The sequence below is a fragment of the Carassius carassius genome, chromosome 31 (genome assembly GCF_963082965.1).
Source record: "Carassius carassius chromosome 31, fCarCar2.1, whole genome shotgun sequence".
Lineage (NCBI taxonomy): Eukaryota > Metazoa > Chordata > Actinopteri > Cypriniformes > Cyprinidae > Carassius > Carassius carassius.
In genome coordinates, this window is record NC_081785.1 from 18,795,660 (window position 1) to 18,813,583 (window position 17,924).

General features: G+C 37.5%; 1 protein-coding gene across 1 annotated transcript; it reads left to right on the forward strand.

The window, feature by feature from the left end:
* The first annotated feature begins 3,193 nt into the window (after positions 1-3,193).
* On the forward strand, positions 3,194-10,254 carry mbip (MAP3K12 binding inhibitory protein 1). Its single transcript, XM_059519263.1, has 9 exons — positions 3,194-3,380; positions 3,847-3,957; positions 5,232-5,435; positions 6,402-6,498; positions 6,801-6,866; positions 7,556-7,708; positions 7,811-7,908; positions 9,801-9,839; positions 9,945-10,254. Exons 1-9 carry the CDS (start codon positions 3,207-3,209, stop codon positions 10,050-10,052), a joined length of 1,050 nt encoding a protein of 349 aa, XP_059375246.1. The 5' UTR covers positions 3,194-3,206; the 3' UTR covers positions 10,053-10,254.
* Positions 10,255-17,924: the final 7,670 nt, after the last annotated feature.

Genomic DNA, 17,924 nt, shown 5'->3' on the forward strand with positions numbered 1-17,924 from the left:
AAAATTAATCTATGTATACATATGTGTGTGTGTGTGTGTGTGTGTGTGTGTGTGTGTGTGTGTGTGTGTGTGTGTGTGTGTGTGTGTGTGTGTGTGTGCGTGCGCGTGTGTGTGTGTGTGTGCATGTGTGTGTTTGTGTGTGTACAGTATATATATTTATAATATATTCATAGTCATCATCACAGTGAAAATCACAGCTTATTAAACCACCTTGTTTGAATCATATTTAGAGCAGAAAGATCAGCAAGATGTTTCTAAAATGTATTATACTAAAAACGTGGTTTCCAGAGGTGGAAAGTAACGAATTACATTTACTTGCGTTACTGTAATTGAGTAGCTTTTTTGTGTACTAATACTTTTTAAAGTAATTTTTTAAATCTGTAATTTTACTTTTACTTAAGTATATTTTGTTTGAAGTATTGTACTTCGCTACATTTTGAAACACATATTCTGCAGTTGAACTCGAAGGAAATGAAGTGAACCCCTGGCCATATGTATGCTCTATTATGCAGTGTAAGCTGTACTTGCCTAGGAAGACCAAACTAGCAGCTTATAAAATCTCGACAAAACATCAACCCTGCGCAAGAATGTAGAGGTAAGCTAAATAATTGCATCGTTGCATTGGTGGTTAAAATGAAGCTTTGACATTTTAGCAAGAGGTTTTGCACAAATTAGCCAAAAAGACAGTGGTAAGGAGTGTGCTATTTTTGTTTTAATGATGTGCGCGCGCATTTATAGTGCGTTCTTTCACTGTGTGATTCAGTCTCCTAAAATGCATTTAGAATGATCACAAAATTGAAGATATAGGGGCAGAAAATTCACATATTTATATAATTTCATATATTAAATCAAAATCACACAAAGAATGCCATCGTTTCCTCCAAAAATCATCATGAATATATACATACATATATATAACAGTTCAGTAAACAAGTTAATTAAGAGACTTGCGTTTTAGACACCATATTGCCTTTTTAGCTCTATTTCTACAACAGAAAATAATTCCAAACACAGCCACCAAAGCACAGTTTTGCGTCTCTGAGCAACGTGACAGTGTTTCGTTCCTGAATGAATCAACCGTTTAAATGATTCGGTTCAGTCGCAATGACTCACTTATTAACAGTGACTTGCTGACACATACTGGCCATTTTAATTTCACATTTAAAGTATCTTTTGATTTTTTTAAATAATTAATTTCTTATCATTTCAAATGAGTATTCAACATTTTATGTCTTGTATATCAAAACATTATTCATGCATTGGTAACTGCAGGTTAAATGCATTCTTGTCCTGCACTAAACAGTGTAATACATCTAAATGCCACTTCCAATGAATCTTCTGCATTTCCTCTGCATTAAAAGATGAGTTTGTTGATACTGATTTGCCTGGTAACAGCCCAAATGTTTTATTATTCTAAATAACTGATTCCTTTAATTAAAAACAACTAGTTTGAGATTAATATACCTATACTCAGTTCCTGGAGGGCCATAGCCCTGCAGAGTTTAGTTCTAACCCTGCTCCAGCACACATATCATGTAGTTTTCAAATAAACCTAAATGATTAGATTAGCTGGATCAGGTGTGTTTAATTAGGGTTATATCTAAACTGTGCAGGACTGTGGCCCTCCAGGAACTGAGTTTGACACCCTTGGCCTGTCCCATTTTGACTCCCTCCAACTGTTAAAATGTAACTAAGTAATTTTTACTCTGAGTAAAGTTTAAATGAGCTACTTTTTACTTTTACTTGAGTAGATTTTTAGACTGGTACTTTTACCTGTACTTAAGTAAAATTTCATTAATGTAATGGTACTTTTACTTGAGTAGAATATTTTTGTACTCTTTCCACCTCTGGTGGTTTCTACTTGTAGCCTCTCTTCATGTGTCCTGCTGTGTGGGAATATGCTCAAACAGCAGAGTGTTGATGTCAAGTGTTACAGTTCTCTTCCAACTGGAGGAATTAAAGAGCGCCACAGAAAGGACTGGAGCTGAAAGGTTCTTCTCCAAAACCCTTCCTAAAATGATTAACCCTTCCAGAAGACATTACAGGGTTCAGCACCGAGCACTTGTGCTTTGTCATTGATGGTAATTGTTCTTTTTCTCAGTTGTTGCGTTCATCAGTCTCCTCATTATATGGAGGAAAAAAAGAAGAAAAAATGTATGAATAGACGAGGGAGATTTTCCCACACATTCTCTGGACAGAAAAGAGCACCATTGTGAGCAGCTTCCCATCCCTGTTGCCCTTACACTATTGTTTGACAGTCAGTATTGCTATAAACGGGCAGCCTGCCTTTCAAAACCCTCCCTGAAAAAAAAAAAAAACTTTGAGTGGTGAGCACAATCTGACAGTTATCCACTAAAGAGTGAAATGTCTGACGTTGAATATGATGGATACCGAACCAATGTCAAAACCCTTCAATTTGTCTTAAAGGTCACATTTTTTAGCCACAATATACAAGCTCAACTGAGTTGACACTACTTTGATTGACTGGGGAAGTGATTAACAAGAAGAGTGACATTTGTATGACTCTAAACAAATCAGACCTTAACTACACTGACCACTATAAAAAGATAAGGCTACAGCATGAATAATGATGATAATATTGATGATAAATAAAAATGTAAAATATTTCATACTACTATGTCAATTTTTTATCCTGTCACTGATGAATGCTTTAAATTGTATATTTTTTCCCATTTAGTTGAACAGTTAGGCTATTATTAGTTTTATTTTGTATTTACCATGGATTATTGTTGGACCAAATATTTCCTTGTTGCAAGCATTCAAGCAGTCTCTTTTCCCAAATGCAATTAAAGTTGAATGTTTGACAATAGCTATTTTTTATTCCCATGTAATCTGCCCCGGATGATCAGTCATAGAGAGTGAGAATTGCTATCTATAGACAGATAGTTGAGAATGAATGGAAGGCTCCTTCCCCGCCTGCTTTCCTTCAGAGAGAAACAAATAGCCACCCACTTTGAGAGTCCTGAGAGAGTTCCTGGTCCTTGCAATGTTATGAAGTGGATGTTCATTACACGCTGAAATTGCATGTGGCCAAAGGACAAGGACATAATAAAAACACAAGCTTATACACGCTAGATAATGAACATAATAATAAATGTTAAACACGTTAAATATGAATTTTCAAACTGCCTTTGTTTTGATTTCGCACATTTTGGAGTCACGGCACGCCTAAAGGAAGTGACGTCATGTTATACAGGAGCGGAAGTATGATGGCGGCGGACGGAGACAGACGCGATGCGTGTGCTGAAAATAAACAGGAGCAGCGAAGCAGACAGATTTCACATCACGGGAGACCCCGGGATGTGTTCAGAGACTGCGTTGGCTCCATAATCCAGTCCCTCGCGGAGTTTGGCGCAAAGGTTTGTGTAAATAAGATGCACGCGCTTTAAAACAGGGTTGGAAAATTGGCGCACACCTAACTTAACAGTTATTTTAGTGTACCATTTGAGTCGTATAAAGCCTGTAGATTTTTAAAGTAACAAGATCACTCATGTCGTGGCCTTTTATAGTTTATCTACAGTAGCAAACAGCAAGCAATAAAAACGAATGCATATGTATATTCTAATATTGCTGCTGAAATAAACACCACCAGCTCGAGACTGTTCGGTGGTCTCAGCTGCTCTAACGTCAGCTGATCTTGCTTATTTATGCTGGTTTTACTTCCTGTCTGACCAACGACCATCAATAAACAGACCAGCCTAACCAGACAGAGAGATTATCTGTGCTGCATCTGTCTTTTAACACCTTAGAATAGATGAATTACTCCTCAAAAGCTAATTGACAATTTAGAAACAACAACAAGAAATAATTTTCTCCTTTTTCCAGTTAAAAATGGGTGACAAAGTGTTGAGCATCAATGTCAACAATGTAAACATCTCTGAACTTCAGCCATCTCATGTGTACACATGTTTGCAACAGCACATCTCCAAACTACAGGTAAAGATTGTTGTATTATATGCGTTATATAATTTAATTGACATACCTCTATTAAATACTTGATTCTGAGTTATTACAGCATCATATATATATATATATATATACAGTACAGACCAAAAGTTTGGACACACCTTCTCATTCAAAAAGTTTTCTTTATTTTCATGACTATGAAAATTGTAGATTCACACTGAAGGCATCAAAACTATGAATTAACACATGGAATTATATATGGAATTATATACATAACAAAAAAGTGTGAAACAACTGAAAATATGTCATATTCTAGGTTCTTCAAAGTAGCCACCTTTTGCTTTGATTACTGCTTTGCACACTCTTGGCATTCTCTTGATGAGCTTCAAGAGGTAGTCACCTGAAATGGTCTTCCAACAGTCTTGAAGGAGTTCCCCGAGAGATGCTTAGCACTTGTTGGCCCTTTTGCCTTCTGTCTGTGATCCAGCTCACCCCTAAACCATCTCGATTGGGTTCAGGTCCGGTGACTGTGGAGGCCAGGTCATCTGGCGCAGCACCCCATCAATCTCCTTCTTGCTCAAATAGCCCTTGATGCCTTCAGTGTGACTCTACAATTTTAATAGTCATGAAAATAAAGAAAACTCTTTGAATGAGAAGGTGTGTCCAAACTTTTGGTCTGTACTGTATATATATATATATATATATATATATATATATATATATATATATATATATATATATATATATATATATAATTACAACTGAATTAAATAACAGACCTTGTCATTTTGTTTTTATTTAATTGTTTTTATTTATCTTACATTATTATTATGTGCATTCATATTTGATATTTAATTTTATTGTTTCTTTGTTTTCTATTTATTTTTTGTGGCGGCTGCTCAGATGTTTAATGGATCTTACCCAGACAGAAACCTTAATTTGTTTTTAATAAGCCTAGCTTAAATTAGTGGCATATATATATACATATATATATATATATATATATATATATATATATATATATATATATATATATATATATATATATATATATATTAGTTCCAAATATGGCCTATAATAAGGAATATGTGAATTAATTATTATAAATCCTGACAGAGCGAAACAAATTCTTTCTCTCTCAATACAATGTTTTGATCACACTGACAAGGTTTATTTTGACTGTACATTATAGCCATATTCATTTGGCTAAGCCATAATTTGTCATTATAGATACACATTGAAACTGAGAGATGGTGCTAGGGGCTTTAATATAACTTTAATATAATTTTTTTTTATTCTTCCAGTCAGTCTCTGAAAATCTGAAGCAAATGGTGGAGTCTGAAGGCCACTCCAACCCGGGCAGCACGGACATTAAAGAAACCGCAGACACATCTGAGCAGATGGTGGCTGGCGCAGAGCATCCTACATCTGACCACTGCATTGTCCATGAGGATCAGAACAAGACTCAAATCGATGATAATGTACAGATAAAGGCTGATAAATCTGAGGTAAAACATCTAAAACACACCACTGTAGAAAATGTAGGCATTTTGTATGTATGTCTATATTATATAATGTAATATAATTTAAAATAACATAATAATAAGATAAAAGTGCGATTTTAAGTAGTAATATATATATATATATATATATATATATATATATATATATATATATATATATATATATATATTCTAGCCTTCTAGATCTAGTATTCTAACAAAGAGGAGTGAGCATATTGATGATAAATAAAAATGTAAAATATTTCATACTACTATGTCAATTTTTTATCCTGTCACTGATGAATGCTTTAAATTGTATATTTTTTCCCATTTAGTTGAACAGTTAGGCTATTATTAGTTTTATTTTGTATTTACCATGGATTATTGTTGGACCAAATATTTCCTTGTTGCAAGCATTCAAGCAGTCTCTTTTCCCAAATGCAATTAAAGTTGAATGTTTGACAATAGCTATTTTTTATTCCCATGTAATCTGCCCCGGATGATCAGTCATAGAGAGTGAGAATTGCTATCTATAGACAGATAGTTGAGAATGAATGGAAGGCTCCTTCCCCGCCTGCTTTCCTTCAGAGAGAAACAAATAGCCACCCACTTTGAGAGTCCTGAGAGAGTTCCTGGTCCTTGCAATGTTATGAAGTGGATGTTCATTACACGCTGAAATTGCATGTGGCCAAAGGACAAGGAGGCTCTCATTTTTATTGCTTATTTATTTACAGTCACTGTAATAAAAGGCTCAAGCAAATCACAACTATCTCAAATGGTTGCGTGTGAGAAATATTTTGATTTTTGGAATATTTGTCCACTACGTGCGGTCACTTGTTAGTCATGCAGCCCATATGGCCTAGTGTTCCTCATTATAACTGAACAGCAAAAAAGAAGACAGCGGATTGATTTTTTTTTCTTCAATAGCTCATCAGTCCGACTCTCATTGCTCTCTCTCTCTCATTTTCTCAGATTGAACGTAGGATATCTGCATTTATAGAGCGCAAACAGCTGGAGATCAATGAAAACAATGTGAGGGAGTTTTGCAACGTGATCGACTGCAATCAGGGTGAGAATGGGAGGGCACTGGCGGCATGGGGGGTGGTCAGAGGGGTTACAGCACAATTGCCAGTGTTTGTAAGAGTGCTGATTTCCACAGGTTTAAGGTCAGAATGCACCCATCATTCACAGACTTAATCCTCCAAAATACAACCAGGTGTTAAAAGCTCTTTATTTCTGAAAAATCAGGTCATTTGCTTTGGACATTTACATGGTGTTTATTACTGCGTATGTGAAAGGCAGTGATGAATTAATCATTAATCAATTAATTTGCAAATTAACAATAACTTTGTTTTCTTGTGTGGTGTATAGAAGACAGCTGTGCAAGAACTGATGCAGTATTCACACCATATCCTGGTTTCAAGAGTCATGTCAAAGGTTAGACTCCTGGTCATGTTTGTGATATGGAAATTAAAATATGCTGTTCAAAAGTTTGGGCTCAGTTTGATTGTATTATTATTATTATTGAAAGAAATTAATACTTTTATTTAGCAAGGATGCGTTACATTTTATGAAAGAATCGCGGTAAAGACATTTATAATGTTAAAAAAGATTTTTATTTCCCATAAATACTATTCTTTTGAACATTCTATTCATCAAAGAATCCTGAAAAAGAATGTATCGGCGTATTAGAATGATTTCTGATGGATCATGTTACGGTACATTGAAGATTGGAGTAATGGTTGCTAAAAATTCAGCTTTGCCATCACACGTATAAATTTCATTTTAAAATACATTAAAATAAAAAAAAACTATAATGTAACATTCTAATATTATCTCACGATATTACTGTTTTTACAAGAGACTTCTTTCAAAAACATAAAAAACTTTTAATAGTTGCATACTTTGTTTACATGTACATATACATTGTTAACACAGACATTTTTTAATATGGAATGATGGTAATAAATGCAGTAATATAATCTTTTTTTTTATTTTTTATTAAAAAAATATTTATTTTTGATGTTGGTAGTGGTTCATGTGCTTGTCCTCACATTCTTGACTATTAATAACTGGATGCTCAGTTGATTTGTGGAGCATTAATTGGTGTTTGTTTGCTATTGCAGTGACGCGTGTTATAAACACATATGGACCTCAAACCAGAGGGACACGCACTGAGCTGGCAGACCAGCAGCAGGGATCCATGAGCAGAGACTGTGGAAACCCTGCTGTTGAGGAGAGGCTCCAGAACATGGAATCTCACCTTAAACTTCCACCAGGTACTTGAGATCAGTAGAAGAGCAATACAGAGTTAAATGTCCTACTGTTTCACATGGTTTTGCAGTCCTACGTGTGTAACTCTACTGTTACTGAATCTGTAGTAGGTCCAGTTCCTCAAAGCGTTTATCAGCGGCTAAAGAAACTTGAAGATCGAATTCTGGAGCTTGAGGGTCTTTCCCCAGAGTACTTCCACTCCACGGTAAGTGCTAGGAAAAGAGCGAGAGAGAATGTGTGTGTGTCCTTGTTTGTTGGTGGAGTGGATGATCAGAGATTGAATTAGTCTGTTTATCTTAGCAGTGTCATTCCACAAGTCCCACGTTCTTTGAACATCCACAGTATCTTAAAAACACAGGGAACTAGACCCTGACAGGGATTTGCTTTTCTTCTTTTTTAAATGAATCACAACATTAATAAATATATCTACTTTCTAACACCTTCAACCCGACCTTAACCATTAATCTGGCAAATTTTAGTGTGGATTGTGTTATGAATCTGTCACAATGCAATACAGGCTTTATAAAGAAGAAAAAAGCTCTGTTGCTCATGTAACACACTAAGGAACATTTCTGAAAGGCACAGGGTCAAAGAGAGGATTAGACAATACACTAGAGAGGGTGGTGCTTTATACAGTGCCTTTTTCAAGGCTATTTCTATATATATATATATATATATATGTATATATGTATATATGTGTGTGTGTGTGTGTGTGTGTGTGTGTGTGTGTTTTGTTTTTTGTTTGTTTTTTTAAAGAAAGAAATCAATACTTCAGCAGGGGCACATTAAGTTGATCAAAAGTGAAAGAAAAGTCTTCTCTTTCAAATAAATTCTATTCTTTGAACTTTCTATTCATCAAAGAATCTTGAAAAATATATCTTAAGCAGCACAACTGTTTTCAGAGTTGATGATGATAAATGTTTCTAAACAGCAGATCAGCATATTAGAATGATTTTTTAAGGATCATGTGACCCTGATGCTGAAAACAGCTTTGCATCACTATTAAAATAGAAAACAGGTATTTTAAATTTATTAGTAATAACATTTCACAACAGTACTGTTATTACTATATTTTGAATCATTTAAATGCAGATTTAAGGAGCATAAGAGACTTTAAGACATTAAAAATAATCTCACAGACTCCAAACGTTTGAAGGGTGGTGTTAGTCTATGCCAAGGAGAGATATTAAATGCTAAAAAAGGTATGATATAATTGTTTTTGTTGCATTAAACTAAGTTTGTACCACTGGTTTGTATTTACACTGCACACATTCTTGTTACACTGAAGATCTCTCACTTTCGTGTTTCCTCCTGCGCTCACGACAGTCGGCCGGAGAGTTCTTCAAAACCATTAAAAGCTGATATGAGTGATATTTTTTCCCTTCACTTCAGAATTTGTTATCCCTGTCAGATTGTAGCCCATCAAAGTTAGCAGAGTAAGTGCTCTTGAACCGTTTCTACGCCTCCTCACACCAGCTTCACTTAGTTCAGTGCTGGTCTGAAAGCTCGCTGATTTCCATCTCCTTTACAATATGTGTGTCTGTGTATTGCCTGTAAAGTGGGACATTGAGTGCCGTCAAATATGCTGATCTTCTTAGTTTGCAGCGCAGCTTTCATTAAGTCGAATGAATTCATTGAAATGTGTTGACCAGGGTGAGCAGATATCATGCTTCTGCCAAGTGGGTCCATATGCACAGTAAAAAAAGTGATTAAAATGAAGACAAATTATGGGTAATAGATAAAAGAGATGGACAGAATAAATAAAAGGGCCCCGAAAGAAAGAATCCCGATGGCCCCACTTAATACGATTAATCAGTGCAAGTCTGTGGCGGCTGGGCTCTGTTGGCAGTGATGCTGAAGGACATCTCGGTTTCATACTCTAATCATGTGCTGTTTCTGTCCACTTATAGTTGTCCTTGGTTCAATTTATTGTTTTGCCTGCCATTATAATTTTTTTTTTATGTTAAAAACAGCCATGTAGAGATTTTTATTTAGTCTGATATTGAGATAAATGCTTTGCCATTTCATTGAATGACGACTGATGTGCATTGTTCATGTAAATTCGCATTTATCGCATGCTTTCTTTTTTTACTTCAGAATTACTCACACAAACGACTTAAAGCTTCGGTGTCACAGGTAAGTTCCATTACTGATGCATTTACATATTCATGAAGGGGAAAAGTATGAAGATCCTGCTCTTAAATGAGATGTATTAGATGATGAAAACTGTTGTTTTCACAGAGCTACAGTCTCGCTGAGCTGGATGGGAAGATCAGTGCCGTCAAAGCTGCCTTGATGAAGAAATCCAGTGAGTTCCAACCCACAGACGCAGGGGAGTTTTCATTCTGACACGTGGACTTTTTCTTAGACCTTCTCATTATGAGTTAGATCTTCTGTTTTGGTCATGTGCAGGGCTGTGATGATCATGCATTTCAGAGTAGATTTTGGTTTTGTGTGCCACTGAATACTTTATATCTGTAAAATGTATGTTTTCCTTTATATATGCGTTCACTTTGTACATCATTTATGTAAATAAACTCATGCATCCAAATTCATATGTTGTTTTTCTGGAAAATACTGGAAATTAAAAGAATCGTTCACCCAAAAATGAATTTACTCACCTTTATGTTGCTCCAAATCTGACTGACTTTCTTCTTCATGAACATCTAAGATATTCTTAGACACAATGGAAGTCAATGGCCATCCTTTTTCTAGAAGAAAGCAGGCAGGAAAGCAGAAAGAATGCAGGTTAGGAACAACATGTACAATACATGGTGACTGAATTTTTATTCATGGGTCAACAACTATTCTTTTAGGAGTTTACACTGGAAGACTTTTAGACTGTACAGATCTTTTCTGGCAGAAATGGTTTTAAACTACACATCAATAAATATGGGAAAATCCAGTCTAACAGAGGAAATTCGCACAAAAGGCATGTTTGGATCTTGCTGTACTTTTATTGGACAAGCTGTACCTTGGGTTCCTGTTCCTCTCAGCTCAGACCCACATTCACAATCTCAACAACTCCATCATGACAGGTAATTAAAACAGCCTGAGTGAAAGCTTGTCAAAACACGGGACTTGTTGGAATTCTCCGTGTGAGGGCTGCGATCTGTTGTAACAGTGGGAAGCAAAAGCTGACTCCTCCAGGTGTTCCACCAGACCTCTTTAATATTTGCTCCAGCTTTTGAGCCCAAAAAAATGGCCCGCAATGCACTCTGGGAGGTGTGTACTTGAACGGTAACAAAGCAAACGGGGAGATGGACATTGTTACCCCCAGCTTTTGTCTCAGGCTTGGACCCTTATGTAGCTTAAGAGAACAAATTGGCCAGACAATAACAAATGGAGTATAAAAGTGAATTAAGGCTTTTGTTCTGAAGTATAGCTCAGCGGTGTCCGTTTGTGCCTCTGGTCATTAAGCTGAGAATGCAGGCAGGCAAAGTATAGTCTACATCAGTGGTTCCCAAACTTTTCCATTCCACGACCCACCTAGACAAGTGTAATCTATTTCATGACCCACCACAATATTTGAGGAAAAAAAAGGTTGATATTACTTTAAGCCTAATCTTACTTAAAAGTTTGATGACAGAAATGAAGTATTTAAGAAAAAAAAACTTTTTATTTTAGAGTAGGCCTACACCTGAAAAAAATCACTATTAATATTTAAGTTTTAATTTTTGTTTACAGACTTTAGAATATGTAGTGTCCATAAAAACGTTAAACAGGCTCACTCCAGTGAACTGTAATCTGCGCTGCTGTGTTTTGTTGCAGAAAATGCATTCACGATCCTTCCGTGTGTGTCGGTGAGAACGGAGCACAATCCAACACTTTTTTTAGAAAAAGCATAAGAAGCAAAGCAGAACTATCTAAAACTGTTTGGAGATTAAAATAATTGTGAAATAGGTAAAAAATAATAATAAACATGTGTCTCGTTTTAAATAAACAAAAAAAAAAAAACTGGATGACATTAAGTTCAGGCAGAAATTTATTTTAGCAATGGTTAAATTAATGTTCAGCAATATCTTCAAAAGATTTCTGAACTTTGGCAAATTTTTCTCTAAAAAGAGATGATACGTCAAGGAGTATTGCATTATTTTTTTGTGCATTTTGTTATGTGGAAATGTTAAATCTTGTAGTGTTACAATTAACCCTGCGTTTGTGCACTGCTCACCCTGTACATGTGAAATGCTTTTTACAAACCGTTTCCCGAACGAAAAAAGTGCACAGAGCTCAAACGGACGATAGAAATGAATGAACATGGCCTACCTGAAACCGTTTTCGTAACATTTGTTTTCTGGTGTATGCAATCTCATGCGGAATATAGTGTATTGAAGTGAGCAAGTTTTTCTCTTTTAATAATGCGGACCGATTGAACCTTTTAATGACATTGCTCTGAGACCTTCACTGTTATTACAACTCGTGCGCGCCCGCGCTTCAAAACACGCAAAGCACGCGGACTTAATTGCAATTCGAAAATCACACTAAGGATATTGCAGTCCTTATTAATGTTGGTGGGCTATATCATTGTGACGAGTGGGTTCCCGGTTCCCGCCTCCTCCTTCCCGTGATTGAGAAGTTTTTAATGTGTTAGACTGGTGCCGAAGCCTGGGAGGAAGGAGGGACGCGCTGCCGAAGATCCCTCGGCACTGAGGTGAATCCGCAGTGCCATCGAGTAGGGCGAAGGAGGATGCTCGAGGCGGTGGGCTGGAGTGAGTTGCCGGGGAGACGGACGCTCCTCTTTTGTATCCTTCCGATCTCCTCCGTGGTTCTCGAGACTGGTGAGTCGAGCAGGTGTCGCTCAATTCCAATCACTCCACCGGCCTCGCACCGTTCCCACTCGTCACTTTCGTGCAGCCCTAGACTGAACTGTGTGTGTGTGTGTCATTGAAACGCAAATTTAGCTGCAGCCAAGTGACTTTGTGCGACCCACCTTGTTCCATTCTGTGACCCACAAGTGGGTCGCGACCCACAGTTTGAAAACCCCTGGTCTACATCAGTGACTGTCAGTCTCTGTCCTTTATTGACTTATTCTACTAATTGGTTCCTTCTTTTTTTATTTCTTCTTCTTCTAAATATTGGAGATCTGAGTACATTTTAATGGTACAGCATCAATGCATTTCTTCTCAACCCCCATAGACGGCAAACAATTTTTTCCACCAAGAAGTAGAAGCATGCCTTGCAAAGTAGTCTGTAGAGCAGTCAATGGCTATATTCTCATGATTTTATAAGGGTAGAGGGGGACATTTTGAGGCCCCTGGAGGATTAACTCCGTTCCCCACCCCCATCCACTCAACTTCACCAAGCCAATCTGTCTGTAGCAAAAGGTACTTCCGTCCCGATTCGTTTACTGGTTGCACGCTTTCTCTCTCCTTCACTATACCTTTTACTGTCTCTTCTGTTCGGCCTGTATGAGATTAAGAATTTTTGCAAGTCTCAAGAAAAGCCAGTTAGGTTTTTCTCTTTTTCTTTGGTTCACATGCATTGTGCGAGAGAGAGACACGGACTCATAACCATTCATAACTCCCAAACTCTTAATGGGCTTCAACCCTCCGAAAAGAAGGGAAGAAAGCCACCACCCCATCCCCCCTCTCCTGTGACTAGTAAGCTTCAGTCTTTCTTCCCCCCATGGCTCTGTGTCAAAAAAGGCTGTTGCTCGTTTGTGCGGGGAACAATGGCGAACAAGGCTGAATCTCTAGCGCTGAACAAGAGGAAGAAAACAGGTTTTTCATTCTGTGGAACATTAGATTCTGACACATTTTAGCATGGCAGTTTTTTTTTTCTTTCTGTCCTGAGTACAGTGGCTAGGCTCTTTAAAAAGGACCACCTGTTGGCTAGCAGGCTGCTCTTCATTACGCGAGCAACTGTTATCACAGAGAGAGGAGCTCCGCAGGGGAGTTCTGAAGTTAACCCTGCCGGTCTGAGCCTGAACGCTTCCTGCCATGCAGCAGGAAGTCACTTTTTTTGGAAGTCAAAGTTTTAGATTTTCCAAGTTTTAATGGAATGTAGGTGAATCAGCAAGGCATTTCATTAAGCAATGTCTTGGTAATGAACATTTGTCTGACTTATGTATGAGGAAGTACAACAGAAACTGTTTTTTGAATAGTTAAAAGACAGGAGTAAAATTAATTTAACCCAGAGAAGCACAAAAATCGAATTCATTAGCATTTGTCATTTGAAAATTATTAAATATGAAGCATTTAGTATTATTATCAATTTTATTGCATCTTAGTGCCCACAGCAGTGCCCACAGCATTTAGAAAAATTTTGGAACAAATAAAGAAATCAGTCAACAACAACAAAAAAAAAAAAACATAAATAGTCATAAAATCAACAAGTAAGATAAATACATCTAGAGAGATAAAGAAATGAGAATAGAATGGAGGAAGATATAAGCAAATATAAAATACACATATGACAGGCACTGAGCATGTTCTAGAAAATCCCTTGAAGATCATGTGGGGCCAAAATAGTATCAGATCTTTGGTGTAATTTTTTAGTTTTTGGTGTAAAAACGCTTTATAAATTGCAAAAAAAAATTTTTCCAGTTGGTATCTGTGAAGTTGACCAGACAAATATAAAAATGACATGTTTTGTATCACAATCCAGATCCAAATCAAATTCGCAAGTCTTAATTTTTTAATGACCAAAATGCTCCAGAATTTTCATCCATGTTGATTCAGTTAATCAGAATACATTTATTTTGAAATTCAAACCCATGACCTTTGCTAGTGCCGTGATCTACCAAATACTGGAACAGAATTAAAGATAAATATTTAAACAAAAATAATGGAGGGGGATATAAAAGCTAATTTGTCCCCTTTCTCAAGCACAATTCAAATTTAAATGAAAGGCAATATATTTGGAAACCTTTGACCATACATGCACAGATGCTGCCCAAGTGGAGTCAAATATAACATCCTTCCAAACAGCCAAAGGGCTGTGTGGCAGTGTCTAGGCTCGCTGGGGTTAAAATGTGGCAGTTATATTGCCAGGATGGAGCAGCGGGAGCCGAATTCAGGCAATTACAATCAAGTCAGGGCGCAGTTAGAGCGTGGGCCTGGAACATGAGTAGGATGCTGATGAGACACTTAGCCACACAGCCTCAGCCATTGGCCCTCTCTGCTGACTGCCAACCCCGCCTGCTGGACGGCCTTAGAACCCCACATCCCATACTTGCACATATTCTCTCACATTCAGCCAGGAGTGCATCTGTGTAACTGAAAATCATAAATATGCGATGTAAGGGCTGCTCTGGTTGACTATGTATATTATCATTTGTATATTATCCTCTCAAACAGTTTTCATATCAAACATGTAACAATTGCCGACTAATGTCATGATTAATCAAGTATTAACACAACTGTCCCTGTAAAAAATGTATTAGTCATGCAGGAAACAGTATAATTGGCTTTCACATTATCGAGAGAGTCACACAAATTAAATTGTGACCTTGCAAAAACATGCTACAAGGAGTCTTTCCAACTTAAAAGAAGCAAGCTTTTCGAAGAGCATGTACACCTACACTCACGCTCCAACACAAATACACTCTTGAACATCAATGCATTAGGTTGCACACCTGAGGCCTGCGCCTGCCCTGTGTGAGCTCTAATCTAGGGTCCATTCATCAGAGTGGGCCCGTCTGACACACTTTAGGCGAGAGGTGGGGGTGTGTTCCTCATCCTGATTACTCCAACCCATCCCAGCATCACACCGGCCTCCTGCAACGCCAGCATCTACACAAATCACTTTTGCCCTCCTTCTGGTGGCAGAGTCACTGTGCAATGAGAGGAAGACACCTGAAAGCAATTAGGAGCTCAACCGTAGTTTGGAACTGGTGACTTTTCAAGAGCTTTTCAAACTTTTTCCCCCCACTGGTTGATGTCTTTGTCGTGCAAAGACACAAACCTGATTCCGAAGCACTTGAGATGTTTTGGAGCCCAGCTGCTTCGAAACAAAATGGGATATTTTTAGTAATCACTCGAGGAAAAGCGTAACTTCAACATGACATTCTCCTAGATTCCTGAAGCTTGTAATTGCAAGTTTCTCCTGTGGCATGGAAAACTCATTTTGCTGTGTCTAAGTTGTAATCCACATAAAATATGTTTCCTCATGTCTCGGCAGAGTTCTGTTTTAGTCTAGATTGCTAGTTAGACACCTCAGTTTACCTGTGGCTTTCTCTCACTTGATGTTTTGGAAGCCACTTCCCATCTGTATTGTCAGCTTGGGGGTTTTATTGTCCTGAACCACCTCTTGCCCAGTTTCTCTCGTAATGGCTGTTTTTTAACAGCGCTTTATCTTCTCCCACTGGATCCAAGGCACTGGTCTTGGTGACTCCATTCTTTTGGATTATTCCATTTTTGCACAGAGAGAGAAATTGGATTGTGTTTATCCCATTTTTGCAGGGGGGAAGGTGGCCATAGCATTATCCTCGGTTTACACTGGTGGTTTACAGATCAATCACACAGAGGCCTCACTCTGACACAAACACTCCAGCCTTTGGATGAGGAAATTACACCATAATAAGCTTCAACTCTATGTTTCAAGGTCAGAAACTGCATCACACACACACACACACAATCACACACACACACAAGAGTCATAGTGTGATGTGATCACTTGCTGAAAGGGATTATCCATATCACTTGTTGTCTCATTAATGTTCTCATTTTGTTCAGTCAAATGTATTTTCTGAGAGTCAATAAAGTGAATAACGTTTGTTGAGGGAAACTGATTACATTTGTATTAAATCAGTTTACCTCTATCAAGGTCTTCTAGTTTAAAAGCAAATGTTTACATTTTCTCTCTCAAAAGAAAAAAAGAAAAAGTGGGTTAAAACTCACTGTGCAATGGTAGGGTGTTGTGGGTAGTTGCCAGGGTGTTGATATGTGGTCAAAAAAGCATAGTCTGGTTCCTAAATAAGTCTTTTGAATTTTTTTTTCACCTGGCTTGCTGGAAAAAGAAAAGTGTCCAATTGCTTCAAGAAGTGATAGAACACCTTCCCTTAACAAGCCACATGATTTCAGCTATCATTCAAGGGCAGATTGGGGTTATGCACCAAAGTTTAAGATTATGTTTGTTAACCCTAAAAGCCTGTGCACTAAAGAATGTTAACTATAATGATAACTAACTAATAATAACTGTATTAGAGTCCACACAAATGGTGGTCAGATGACTTTATGATTGTTTGTCAGATTTAAAAAAAATAAAATCAACCTGAAGGTTATTCCAAGTTTTTTTCTTCACGATTATCCACTTGATAAGTCATGACATATAGTACATGTTTCATGGTCCAAGCCTCTAGTAAGAAGTCTCAAAAGCTGTTTATGAGAACTATTTTTTATAGCACACATTTAAGCTGAGCAATGTACTACAGTTTCCAGACTGACTGTGTCTTGGGCACCAATATTTTAACTATTCATAAATGATTAGCGAGACCAGCTGAGGTTTTGGTAGGCTATACAGTATGATTGGGATCATGGGCTTGTGGTAGTATTATAATACACTGTGAGTGTTTATTATCACACTTAGTTGTTTGCTTTTGTGATCTGAAGGAGCATTTGGACCCTCATTGAATGATGTTCGTCTTGTAGTACTTTTAGTCCAGACTCAATTCTTTAGACTCTGAGTCCAAGATTTGCAGGAGCATTTAGACTCAGTCTGGACTTGCACTCTAGAACTTGACAAAAGAAGATATGGTCTTGGACTTGAACTTGAGATGCATTTGAGTACTACAAAACTGCCCAACACTAATAATTTGCAGATATGCTGCATGACCATGTAAAGATATAAATAAATAAATACTGCTGGAGCTATTACACAAATGAAGACAAGCATATGAACGTGTACCACCGCATAAAAAACAATCCATTAACATTCATTGTGTCAACCATCTAGGTGAATCTGGGGATCAGGCAAAGCTCTTTGTGTAAGAGCCCTGACCCCCTACTATTTACACACAGAGAGACAGCCCAGCTGATACCACCACAACAGCACTACCTTACACATACAGACCTGTCATTACCACCCCGCCTTCTCTCTCCACACCTCACAACCGCCCATTTCCACAAGAGACCTTAATCTCTCCTGAAATAGGCAACTCCTGTTAAACTCCTTGACATGCCGAGCCGCGCAGGAGACACACAGGACCCATGAATAATCAATAGCACGCTATTTACGCCGAGGCCGAGACAAGCATGTGCCACAACAGGTCATTTCTGCTCG